Here is a 13,651-nt window from a genome sequence, read left to right as displayed (position 1 = left end):
TTAACCCAATGAATTCTTTCTTCTTTCTAATTTTGTAATTTAGCATAAAACCCTGAAGAAAAAAAATAATACAATGTGTGGATTTGGCTCAATACTGAATGCATCACATCATAACCCATACATGTATATTCTGGATTTTCCTTTTCCAATTGTTTTATTGAAGACCAAAAAATGCCCATACAACTTCCCACATATTCAGAGTGTGAGCACTGAAGCCAGTAATTATTCTCTAGTGTACAATTTGGAGGAATTTATGAACTCTTTCCATCTGAATTTCTTAAAATTATTCTTCGTTCTTTTTTTTTCTTCACATACATGTACTTGCACCCCCTTTCAGTAGCGAAAGCATTGTTGATTGTTCAGATAATCATTTGCACAATACATGTAACTTGCACAATGTTTGCCTTGTGTGTGTGCAGTGATCACATTCCTGGATTGTAGTTGGAACCAAGCTATAGTGGGAGCGTAACATCATCAGTATGATTCTGTCATTAGTTAGCAATATCAGAAACTGGATATTTTTCTGGCTGATTGGACTAACCACGTTCGCTATAATCTTCCAAAAGCCAATCCTATTCAGGATGTGTGTGAAAAGGTGAAGGATTCAGTAATTCCTTAAAATCACAGTAAACTCGAATCTTTATTTACATCAAATCCTTTGGGCAGACTTTGAAGACATCAAAAATATAAAGAAAACAACTTTAAAATATGTTATATCGTGAATAGATTGTTGAAAAGCACCTTTGACAATCAGTCCCTTCATACATGTAGTTCACACTATATACCATAGCCATGGTAGCTTGCCCGGTTCCCTGCCCTCGCTCTTTTAAAAACGCATTTCATATCTAATAGTTAACTCCTTCTTTCCCCGGTTCCCTTGTAGTAGGTTATGGGATGCTGCCATATCATCAGCAGATGTATATGCCAGGTAACCGTAGCAACAATCTATTGATAGAGAGATACGCTTTGTCTAACGTCATGCATTTTGCATCATTTTGTTTAATATTGCTTTGAGTGCCTTTTTAAAATCATTTTCTGCATTGCATGCCCATTTATGGTTGGAAAATAATGGATCTTTGACACAGGTGCATAAAGTAATTCATAATCTGATATTTTGCAATTAACTGATTGAAATGTATTGCACGAAGAATTGAATGCATGAACCCTATTAGTCTTTAACACTTTAGAACCCTTCAAAACTTGCATTGCTACATGTATTTGAGGACCTTCGTGTAATATTACCCTGATTACCATTGCTGTTTGGATGTACATTGTACCAAGAGATTGATGGTTTACTCACAATTCGGACATTATAGTAAGATTTTATTTTTAATATGGTAAACGGATATTTCTAATATTTACAGACATGTAGGCCCTACATGTAACTGTTCTCGGATCAGCTGATTTCCTCATTTTTCACTGCACACTTACATACGTGTACGTAAGTCTTTTAAAATTGAAAAACACTGCATAAAGTCTCGCACAAGTTGGAATTTCCTCTTTTTTTGTTACATTCCAGTTTCATGCCTGCTAATTATTCATTTGACAAAATTGTGAAACAAAAGACATAGATTGTCCTGAAGATAATAGTAATATTTATTGTGCTTATATAGCGCGTTATATCAGTCGCAAAGCGCTTCCATAGTTATGACCCCTGTTCATTAGGCCATGAGATCAGTTTGAGGTCAGCACAATCTGATTTTTTTCCTCACAGGTTCCCATTTATACTCCTGGGTGGACAGAGGCAATTGTAGTTAAGTGTCTTGCCCAAGAACACACCATGTTTCCCACTCTGGGTTAGAACGCTACATGAGTTGGACACAATAACCATTGGACCACTGTGCTCCATGTATGTACATGTAAATGTTAACATTTATCCTTTGTATGTACAGCATGTATGTCGAAACTTTAAAAAAAGACAAGTTAAGTTCCACTACACTCAAATTAATACTTAAACTACATCATGTATGTGCTTCAGGCCAGTGTTGTAGTCGAGTCACCAACGTCAAGTCCGAGTCCCGAGTCACAAGCCTCCAGTCCGAGTCGAGCCCAAGTCACGAGTCACCTGTTCTTAGTTGTTCATGTGACACTCTTTGGTACCGGACACTTTTGGCATGACACCGGGCCTTGGTGCTCGCCATGCAGGCGCTAGGCGTGCGTGCGCGGCCCCTGGATACGATTTTTCACGGCGCCTAGCGCCTGCATGGCGAGCACCAAGGCCCGGTGTCATGCCAAAAGTGTCCGGTACCAAAGAGTGTCACATGAACAACTAAGAACAGGTGACTCGTGAAGGGGGTCTCGTGTGTGTACAGTGATCGCATGGCGCATGCCCCAGTTGGGGACCAAGTTATAGTGTTTTGTCTATGGAGTAAAAAGAATGCTACGGTCGTCGCACAAATACGTTATGTTTTTCTTTTGATGAAAATACGTGACTCGAGTCCCACCAAGCTCAAGTCCGAGTCATCAGGGTCGAGTCCGAGTCCAAGTCCGTGTCATTTTCAAATGTGACTCTAGTCGAGTCCGAGTCACGAAAAATGTGACTTGAGTCTGACTCGAGTCCGAGTCCTGGACTCGAGTCCTACAACACTGGTTCAGGCTAATGTTTTGTTTTACTTTCAAGGCAGATGAAATATGCATCCAGCCACACATGTATCTTACATACATGTACATCAATGCTTACGTTGCAGCCATTGCAATTGTGTCTATGTTGCTCTTATTACATGTACATGTATTACCACTGCTCTTTCGTTTATGAATATTTTGTACTCATGTTGCTTCTTCAAACATACATTTTTAAAAATTATGATTTGCTTTTCATTTCCTTATCTCAAATTGTCTTTCCGTTTCGTTATCAATGCCAAATGCCACGTACATGTGTAGGTGAATTTCTATGGGTTTTGTTTTGTGGTTTCACAATAGACTTTCCTGTTAGCGATTACGTTCCATGGGAATATTGATATGTTAATTAATGACATGTTTCTATATCATTATTTAGATCTTAATTGTACTGCTTGTGTAGCATGCTATTGTATGCAAATATTTATTTATGGGAAGGTTTTTGCTTTTGTTTTATGTTTACTTATTCCACCTTTTATATGCTGTTAATAGTAGAGTTGTGCATCGGAACTGAGTTGATGGAACCGGACCGCTTGATGTCAGGAACCGGTTCCAGATTATGGGATCGGGTACTTGTTCTCCGACTAGAAAGCAAGGTTTAAGGCCATTTGTGGGGAATTTTGAAAATGAAAACCAGGCTACACGGAAAACCAAAGCAGGTTCCACGTTTACAAAATGTATGTGCATTTTGATGTCCACGAAAGTTGCAGTTTACAGTGTAAAGCTATAAAGCCTGTCAGATGCTAGCAATGTTAAGGACTGGAGTTCCTGACAATAGAGCAAATTTACCGGGTTGCATTTTTTTTGGTCGTCTTCAGTTTTGAGGAGACCGTCTTTCACGGGTATCTGTGTTTTACTTCAATAGGGTACCCGGTTCCTGTACGCCCCATAAATGCTCACCACTATTTAATAGCCATTTCTTTAGTCGTGGATTGAAAATGTAAAAATTGATCATGAATTTATGGCTGTTTTGAATGAAATTTTGCACAGGTAACATGAATATGGGTTTACCTGGCCAGCAACAGCAACCCAGGCCGGGCGGCGGGCAGTACATCCAACAGAGGGCGCCCTTCCCTGGTATGACGCCCCAGAGATATCCCATCATGCAACAGGGCCTGGCCGCGCAGCAAGGAGGGTTTCAACCGCAGATGTTCCCCAGTCAGGCGCTGCCTCAGGTAGTCTGGTTCCCAAGCTTGTTTTCCGTCGTAAATAAAATATTTAAAAAAACTCTTGGTCCACTTTTATCACTCTGCTAACCGTACGATTCTTTGCTTTATATGATCACAATGTTGTGCTTCTAGCACTCAGAAAGAATTTTTGTTAACCTTGCAACTTTTGCAAGCACATAATTTATTTCGCAAAACATTTCTAGAAACATGCTCGCAAGCCAAAATTCATTGGTGACTGATGAAATACACTTATCACTGGTCATGTTGGTGTATAACTTTTTGCTGTAATAAGTGCAAAGTCTCTTATTGTTGAGCAAAGCTATGAAGTTTGTTCCCGAAGTATTTATGTTTTTTGCTTTTTAAACAAACAACGCAAAATGGACATTCAGCAAGATATCCCCATTGGATTTTTTATTGATCTTTATTTTTTCAAAAGGTCTGGGTCCCGGGAAATTCCACATAATGATTTACATGGGAAAAAAAGTTGAAAACAACAAGGAAATTTTGTTTACATCTGACGTATTTCAAGCATCGAATTTTGAGCAAGGCTGTCAATAAAAAGACAGCCGCTGCATAAATTGTACATGTATATATGTGACAATCCACTGTGGATATCAGGTCCACACTAGCTTCCGAATTATACGCATGATCCTAGCACACACATCTGAATAAAATCCTGAAAAGAAATGTGTGAATGGTATGACGACCAGTACACCAACAGCTTGATTTTGAAGACCAAAATCTGTTACCCTGAAATTTCTTTGCATGGCAATTACACGAAAACAGCAAATTTCCAAGGTATAGCTGTATGATTGTACGTGTTTCACTATTTAGTGATTTTTTTATCTGTTATCATTGTGCATTTTTGAGCCCAATTGGGTGCTTTCTGTTGAAAAGTTCCTTCAATGCTCACTTTGCAAATCATTAACTTGACATGGTCACAATATTCTCCTAGCAGCAGCAGGGTGTGAACATGCAGCAGCAAATGCCATATCAGCAGCAACAGCAGCAGCAGCAGCAGCAGCAGCAGATGTTTGCAGGTCAACCGCAACCGATGGCATCTCACATGCAACAGCAGTTGCCTCGTCATCCAAGGTGCGGACAAGTCTTAAAAGCAGAACACTCTGTTGATCATGGCCATTTAACAGTAACCCCTTCAGGGATTTAATAGGAACCTTCCTCACTCTTGCAAACTCCAACACCATATGGTAAACTCAACACCAAACTGTAAGACTCTGATTATGGTGGTATGCCTGACCCCATGTAAAGCATAATCAGTTTACTAGTGCAGTACTCATCCTAACAGATTCCAACAAAACATGCAATTGGATTTTGAAGGGTTGGGAGTGGTTGGGGTTACTAATAAACATAAGAACTTACATGTAGTTCACTATTTTTACCATTTCAATTTTACAGGAAGCTTATTGGTTGCATGGTTAAAACATATTGTGTGTCGGATGTTGAGGGTTTCAACCATGACATGGAAATTCTTGCGAAAACCGTTTCTGAAAGACCCTCGTAATTGTTTGCCCTAACCCTACTACAGTGTATGTACAACAGAAAGCAACGGTGGTTAATTGTTGTTGCATACTGTTGTAGTTAGCAGTTAAGTCTAGTTGCTTTGCCTATTGTGCCAAGTTGCCCATGCTTAGTACAACAATATCCACTATTGCTGTTGCATTAATAGTGGGGTTAATGCTCATAGTGCCAAGGCTGCTACAACAGAATCCACTGTTGCATTTTGTTGTCTTTTGTTGCATTTATCAGGGTTCTGTGGCCTCTACTCTCACGGGTACCAATTTACTGTTGGGTGGCGAGAGAGGCAATTGTAGTAAATTGTCTTGCCCAAGAACACAAGCACCACGTTCCCAGTCAGGGTTCAAACCCATGTACCATTGCACATGAGTCACACAACCTAACCATTAAACCACACCGCTCCAAGGTTCAAGACTTTCTTCAAATTTGAAATTTCTTGCAGTCGTCACGCACAAGCGGCAGGCAAACACCAGATGACCGAGGAACAAGCGAAGAAGGAGCGCTACTTCCAGGAGCAGCAGCGGAAGCTGAAGCAGTTTGGCAGAGTGGGCGGCAAGGCGGCGTCCGTCGATTCCCTCAACATCAACCTGGAGGAGATGTTTGGGAAAGGGGGCGGCGGGAAGGGAGGCGGGGCTGGAAAAGAGGCGGGGAGAAGCAAGCAAGGAGGCGGGGTTGAAGGTGGAGGTCAACCCCTGAAGACTGACACAGGTGAGTGGGCTGACTGCTAAGTTAGCATCTCAAAACTTGCAATGCTTCAAATAGTGCTGCAAGTCGATCCCTCAGTTCAGTATCCAAAGAATTGTTCGTCTTGGGTTCGGCACCAAATTGAAAGGTCAAAATTAGTTGCTGCGGACTTTCACCTGTGATCATCTGTTGTAAGCTAGTGTTAACCAGTGCGTGTCGGAGGACGTGATAACACTCAATGGCTGTTTTTATACACAGGCATGGCTGATGGGTTGAGACGTCAAGATTGCCTCGACTCGCCTCCGGGTTACGTCTAAACACGCTAATCCCTCGTGCCTTTTGTACACACACAAAGTCCGTGAAGTCTGTGAAGGCGGACCGTGTGTTGATCTTGAATTGGCTGTTGTGCATGGCCTCAGTATTTGTACAATTTACGCTCCAGTGCACACCCCAGAGTCTTGAAATTTATGAGATTTCAGCAAGAAATATCGTACAAATACTGTTGAAATGACTCTTGCGAATCAGTATTTGTGGCGTTTGGCTGTATATCAGAAGTTGGCTAGAAACTTTTGCCTTTTGCGAAAATCAACATTTTCAGGAAAAATAATCCCGGCGCGAAGTGGTTAAGAGTCCTTTGCAGGATTTAGTCACGTACCAGAATAAACCGGCCATGCCGCACTGCTGCTGCTTTTTAGCGTGAACAAACTTTTTTCCCAGTATTTTATGGCTCTAAATGTCATGGCACTGCTAACTACAGAATTCTGTGCTTATGATATAGTGACAATATTTCGATACCGAACACCGAGTGATGTCAAAATACTCGAATACCGGCGACCAAGCTATGGAATTTCATTACTGCAAATTTCTCTCTTAAATGTGGCCAGATGTGTGTAAAAGCCATTTAAATTAAAAGGTGACTGAAACAGTTTTAGAGCTTTAGACAAAGGTGAGGTGAGAAATATGTTTTAGATGATAAGGAAAGAGACGTAATAATCACAATGTTAAGTCTGGCACAATCTGCGATTAAAAAAAACATGAATAAATATCGTTTTGAGATAAATGATGTTATTCAAGTGCAGGTCATCAAGTGTATAAGTTATTTTTAAGAATGACTTGTCCTGCTCTGATTGCAGCGGAGGACGATGGATTTGGAGACTTCCTCCAAGGCCCGACACCCCCGGCCAACACCCCACAGACACCTGAGGCTGGCCCCCTGGGACTGCCAGGCCAGACACAACCACCAGCCAAGGATGACGGCTTCAGTGAATTCCAGCAAGGAGAGAGAAAGGAGACAGGGAATATCGCTAAACCCAAGCTGCTGAAACAAGACAAGAAAGGTATTCTAATTGCCCGATGCACTTGCAAATTAGGGGGAAAAATGGGTTGAAATTAGTTGTTATCATAATATGGTGCTTATATTGCGTTTTAGACAAATGTCTGAAAGTCCTTCAGTTTAGCCGTGATCATTGGCCACCTGGCCAGTTTTTGTGAAGCAGTTCGTGACCTGCACAATTTTTTTCCAAACTTGCATAGTTACCTGTATGTACTCCTGGGAAGAAAGAGGCAATTGTAGTAAAGTGTCTTGCACTGGAACACAAACAGTGTACCACTGTTTGTAGGGTTTAAACTCATGTACTGCCGCACGTGAGTCAGACATTGGATCATGGTGCTCTAAATTATTGGTCCGAGTTAAGACTCAGATCGACATTTTTTGGGTGACCTGCTGTTGTAATAGAATACAACAAGGTCTTGATCACAATCAGGGGCATCGCCTGATCAATATGAGTGGGAGTGTGGAACACTGTTCAAAGAGGATAATATTGGACACTATCGGACAATTGGTGGCGCATTTGCCAACACACGCACACAAATTTGCTGACGAGGATTCACCTAACCTCCCTAGTGACGTCTGTGATCACAATAAGGTTATCTTAAAGGGAAATTACAACATTTGCAAGCATTGAAAAATAAAACTACCAAGTTTTTACGAAATACCTTACAGGATGTTGGTAAATGACAGTCTAAAGCATCCTGTAAAATTATGGCACCTGGTGTGAAGTCATTTTCAAGTAAATGGTATTTTTGTATACATTTCTAACGGTGGTCGGCCGACCACCGTTGGAAAAACCAAACTATTTTTCAACTGCTGCTCCAAATTTACCATTTTTTCTTCAGTCCAAATTTTGTTTCCTATTGGTTGCATGTTCATGAATGGGGGCAGGCCAGCTAGACTGGTTCCCTTACCGTACAATTTTCCGGCATCTATAAATTGATCCATTTAATTTTCAGTGGAGTCAGGGAACCAGACTACTTGAACATTTTTGTTTTTCTTGGCTTTTCCAGCATTTCCGAACACAAAACTTCAAACATGTCAGTGCAACAATAATTTGATCTATTATACTAACCCCTCAAATAGTTCATTTCTGAAAATTAAAGCAAAAGCCAATGATGTACATTCCCTTTAACTAGGGTTCAAGAACACTTTGTTACTACAGTATGCAAAGTCAATAAGGTACAGATTACAGTAGCACCGTGTAACAAATCTCTTTTGTGAGTTTTATGAGGTTCTGAAAAGAACCGAGGGAAAGTCAATGTTTCGGACAGTATGCTCTGCCCATCATCAGGAGACTGTACAAAGTCACTCAAGGGTACTTATTGAAGGGTTAGATGTGACCTTTTGTCCAGTTTAAGAGTGCTGACTGGAAGGGTATTTCTTTGTGGTTCAGTAGTCCATCAAAAAGGTAAAGAAAAAAATCCACAGGGCCATAGTTTAGGCCAAAAAAAAAAAGTCTCCGGTTTCTGGTATGGAGCTTGTCCAAAAAGTGGTGCGGCGACGCGGCTTTTTTTGGTTTTTTTACCTGACTTTTTTGCTTCAAATGTCGGCTTATGACTGCAAATGGTGCCCGACTAAACTTAGTGCAAATATATGGGAGTCCAGAGAGGCCACATAAAGCTTATTCTCGATCATAACCCCATCTAAAAACACGTTAAAATTGTGCAGTAGCAGGATTCCAGTAAAACCAGTGAGTTTGGTGGTTTTGAGACATCATCTTTCATTGAAAAAAAAAACTTTTTCATTTTGCCGACGCGCATGGCTACGGCGATGCGCGCGCATACCAGAAACCGGAGACTTTTTTTTTTTGGCCTTAGGGACTGTTTTTACACCTTCTGCTGTTCATGATTGAATACCTTTCACTGTTTTTGGTCTGGTATTTTGTTTAATTCACACATCAAGTTCCGTCCTTGGAGAGTATGATGCTAGACTCAGCAGACCTGACCGCACCGAGCAAATCAACCAAAGCATTCCATCAGAAGAAGAAACTACGGGAGGCGGAGCCTGCAACCCAAGCCCACCGCCAACAGACGTTCAGCAAAGGCAAAGCCTGGTCCAGCGCAGAGAATGTCACGTCGCTCTTCACCATGCCGGAAACCCCCGCACAGAGTGGAGGTGGCCAGGCTGAGCATGTGCAGGGGTTGAAGGCGGGCAGTTCCATTATGGCTGCACAGGGTGGAGAAGGGAAGGGTGTGCCTGCTTGGTATGTACATGTACATGTTTCACTGTCAAAACACAGAGAAATAAAACCCAGCATGTGCACAAATTTTGGCTGAAGGACAACAGATGTATACATTTCAAACAGCTCCCACAACTGCCATTAATGAATGATGTGTATTGTGATGCATATGTTTACATGACCTTAGTATTGTGATACGTAGTCACTCTGTGATCCCTGACCTTTTCCTTAATTGATTGGATTTTTGTAACAGGTGCACGAATGAGGCTAGCCTCCCTCTACTCTACCGCCAAGTCCTAGAGGCTTCACTCAGAGACGACAGGATAGAAACCCACCTGCTCTACCCCATCCTGATGCTGTCTGGACTGGACAAGCCGATGCTTGGACACATCTGGGGATTAGCCAATCAGACCATTCCTGGACAACTGACCCGTCTGGAGTTGTACATAGCACTGGGCCTCATTGCTCTTGTACAGGTGATTCTGAAAGCTGTTTTTAACTTAATTTTACCCTTGCTCTTTTAGTGCAATTTTTTTGGGTCAGTCAAGCAGTGCTCTGTCGATTGAGTGCAATTGGAGATGCTTAACCCCAGTCAGTAGAGATTCTAAGTGTAGCATCTGGAGGATGCTCATTGGGCTTAGGCCAAACAAAAAAAATATTCGGTCTCTGGTCAGACCAAAGTTACCGGAATTGACGCGTCTTTTTTTTTTTTTTTTTTTTTTTTTTTTTTTTTCTTCAAGCTTGGATTGTACAGACAAGGTGGGGTACTATTTTGCTTTTTGGGTATCCTCATGTACATTGGTGTCCTCCATATTTGCCTTGGTGCTTTCGATCATTTGCCTTGGTGCAATTTCCCATTTCTTGGTGCTCTTTGGTAAAAAAAATTGAGGAGGTGCGGAAATAGAGGGTGCTGTTGGAGCTACCGCGGAACATTTTGGAAAAAAAAAAGATCGACGCGCATGATTAAAATCGACACGCGCGCTGACTAGAGACCGACTTATTTTTTTGTTTGGCCTTATCAAAGGATTCACTTGACGTTCCTCGAAATGTGACTTCATTGCACGCGTATGTCCAACGTCCGTGCAATAATCATAGGGCATTCTGGAGGTAAATGTTGAAGAGTTTCAAGGGTATAGTACAGTGTACTGTTAATTTCAGTGATGTAGGAGTCGTTAGAAGCCAGTACAATCACCTTACATTTGTTACAGTGAGCCAAGAATACTTGGATAAAAGACAAGGAAGGAAATATTAGTTGAAGTTTGGAGAGAAAATCGCTGGTGGTTAAGATTGTTTACAGAACAAAAATGAGTAAACCAGGAGACTTTTAATAACAGGTTCGATAACGGACAATAGTTAACCATGATTCAGCTACTTAAACCTGTATCAAATACGTGCCAGTTATCAGTGGTTAGAACTTGTCTGGTTAATATTCAGAGCAGTATGTAAAACCCTGCAAGTCAGTTTCAGGTGAAGGGATATGAAGTGTTAAAGTAACTGTGTCACACAGAGAGTTACTGCACACACAAAAAAACCAGCACTGTGGAGAGCAGTGAAGCGTGACTGAATCTGCCTGCTTGCCCTGAGCTTTAATAACCACACAAACTGACACAAGAATTGAGCAGGAATTTGAAGTGTTATCCATGCTCAACAGAAGATTATCTCAGAGTAACTGTCACACAGAGAGTCACTGCACACAAAAAAACAGCACTGTGAAGAGCAGTGAAGCGTGACTGAATCTGCCTGCTTGCCCTGAGCTTAACCACACAAACTGACAAAAGAATTGAGCAGGAATTTGAAGTGTTATCCATACTCAACAGAAGATTATCTCAGAGGAATTTGAATTGCCGGCACCAACTCTTTTGGGCAAAAGTGGTTTTGCAAAACTTTAAGGGTTATAAAGTGCAGAAGACTAGGAGAATTAATGTTACTGTGTAGGCGTGGCACAACCTGCATCTATATTGAATCAACCACCAATGCCACTTTTTATCACTTGCTTGTTTGGAACTTTGCATTTTTTCAACTTGTCTTTTCTATTTATACCAATTAAGAATGGACAGCAACCCTCCATTGAGGCGCTACACCACTTCAGAGAAGCACCTGTCCCTGTAATAACACCCAAGACACAGTCAGGGCCCCAGACCAACCAACAGTCTCTTCTCCAGCCGTCAAACCAACCACCAGCATCTGGCGTCGGGGAGGAAGACTTTGCTCCATTCCAGGAAGCACAGCGGATCAAGCCAGGCAAATCAAGTAAGTCCGCTACAGGCTTGTATTCGAGTCTACTGAGTTTGTGAACTGAGTAGTGTATCATCGGCAGTGAAAAGAGGCGTATGGTCAGTCACTGTTCTGGACTCCGTGCAGAAGTACCCCCTCCACGGTCATAAAGGGAGAGTTGAGGGAGACCACTGGAAGAGACATTCAACGCATCGGCAGCCTCGACTCCAGGGGCGCGTGCTCGTTCCTTACACTAACCCCTGGCTGTGATGATGACGTAAATGACGCTGAATGGCTATTCACAGCGTACTGCGCGTGCATTTCAAAGATTGCACGCCGGGCGAGCCAATAATGCGCTCGTGTGCTTTGCACGTAACGTCACGTACGAAAAATAAGGGAACTTTGAAAATGAGTTTCATTTTCCAGTCAGGGAAAACTCAGGGGATATGAGAAAAACACCAACAATTTGGGAAAATTCAGGGAATTTGACAGAAAATGCAAATAAATTAAAGATAATTGTTAGCACAGGCTGCCAGTCTGTTGCATATGGTGGAGTGCTGTGGCCTCGTGGTTAAGGGCACTGGATTCGTGGTCTGTGGGTCAAGCTGCGGGTTGTGGGTTCGTGTCCAGCCGGGGTTATGGTGCGTGTGCCCTTGGGCAAGGCACTTTGTCACTCATTGCTTCTCTCCACCCAGGAGTAAATGGGTACCTGTGAGGGCAGAGATGGTTATTGTGATTGAATAAGCTTGCTTGCGCCTAACAAGTAACAGGCAGCATCGAGCTGTATACTCCCCAGGGAGCTGAGATGGTATTTGGAATGTTTAATTGGCCCAATGATCAGAGGTAATAATAAAACTGTAAGCGCTGTGATTCAGTTTACTAATAAGAGCGTTCTTAATTGCCCATTATTATTATCTTTATTATTTTTATGGTGAGGAAAGGATGGCTGTAAGGGGAGAAGGGAGGCCCTCGCTTGTCAACAAGTTACCTGTGTGTTATCAGTATCTTAGTTGCTTTGCTGCAACCACCTCTTGACTTCCCAGCAACCTTGTTATAAAAGTGAAAATGTTTCTTATGGAACTTCGGAAATTTCCCGAGGAAATATGTTGGAAAAACTCAGGCAATTTTGTTTTATTAAAACAAAACTAAATAACTGCCCTGCATCCTTCAAATTCCTCTTTGCCAAAGTGGAGGAATTTGGAGGATTGAGGTTACATGGTAAAAGTGCGTTCGTTACTGATTTCGCAGGATGCACTTTGTCAAGGTTTTGGGCCGGACCTTGTGTTGTTTTTTGCTCAGCCATACATAAATGTAGGCCTGGATTATGCTTGAAATCCTCCGTACTGCTCCAGGATGTCACAGGCCAAGCCTCAACATATTGAAAGCCACTGCCGCAGGATTTTGCAGGATTCAGGCAGTGGTGACCCCTCCACAGACTATATTCAAAAAATAATGGAGGAATTTGCAGGATTGAGGCTATATGCTATTTTTCCATGAGGCCAATTGGATGATTTTGCAGGATTGAGGCTACATCCTAGCAAAAAGGCCCAGGGAGTTAGGGTTAATGATTGGAAACCCTGACAGTGATCTCTTATCGTTGTTTCCACAGATGCCCCGGGTCATCAGCCCGATCATGACCATTCCCGGAGCAAACCAGACTTCGGTTCCCCTCTCTTCTCGGACAAACGCAAACTGGCTGATGACGATTTGCGACGAGAGGAACTCAGCATGGACTCAACTCTAAAGTTCCCAAAAGAAGGTAGGAATCAAAACCAACGTTGTGTTAAAGGTATAGTCCATCATTTGTAATTTGTGCATTTTGTTCGTTTTGAAGCAACAAACGTGCTCAAGATCTAAAGAAGGGTGCTTAACAACTAACCTGATGAAGTTTCAGCTCAGCTTCAGCTGTATATTCCGAGA

The 13,651-nt window shown here is 42.0% G+C and overlaps 1 protein-coding gene across 4 annotated transcripts in view; it reads left to right on the top strand.

Annotated features, from left to right (window-relative positions):
• The window catches only part of LOC119730970 (synergin gamma-like), a 31,626-nt gene that overhangs the window by 3,871 nt on the left and 14,104 nt on the right, over nt 1-13,651 (top strand). For 2 of the 4 annotated variants that reach the window (XM_038204042.1, XM_038204045.1), the window contains exons 3-11: nt 884-928; nt 3,607-3,791; nt 4,741-4,880; nt 5,764-6,029; nt 7,139-7,342; nt 9,241-9,541; nt 9,771-9,993; nt 11,566-11,767; nt 13,341-13,490. In XM_038204042.1, the coding sequence (XP_038059970.1) occupies nt 884-928; nt 3,607-3,791; nt 4,741-4,880; nt 5,764-6,029; nt 7,139-7,342; nt 9,241-9,541; nt 9,771-9,993; nt 11,566-11,767; nt 13,341-13,490 (1,716 nt within the window). The remainder of the gene's footprint in view (nt 1-883; nt 929-3,606; nt 3,792-4,740; nt 4,881-5,763; nt 6,030-7,138; nt 7,343-9,240; nt 9,542-9,770; nt 9,994-11,565; nt 11,768-13,340; nt 13,491-13,651) is intronic. The other 2 variants (XM_038204043.1, XM_038204044.1) reach the window with 2 other exon arrangements.

This window comes from Patiria miniata, unplaced genomic scaffold (genome assembly GCF_015706575.1).
Source record: "Patiria miniata isolate m_02_andy unplaced genomic scaffold, ASM1570657v1 HiC_scaffold_22, whole genome shotgun sequence".
Lineage (NCBI taxonomy): Eukaryota > Metazoa > Echinodermata > Asteroidea > Valvatida > Asterinidae > Patiria > Patiria miniata.
This window is presented reverse-complemented; position numbering and strand designations above follow the sequence as displayed.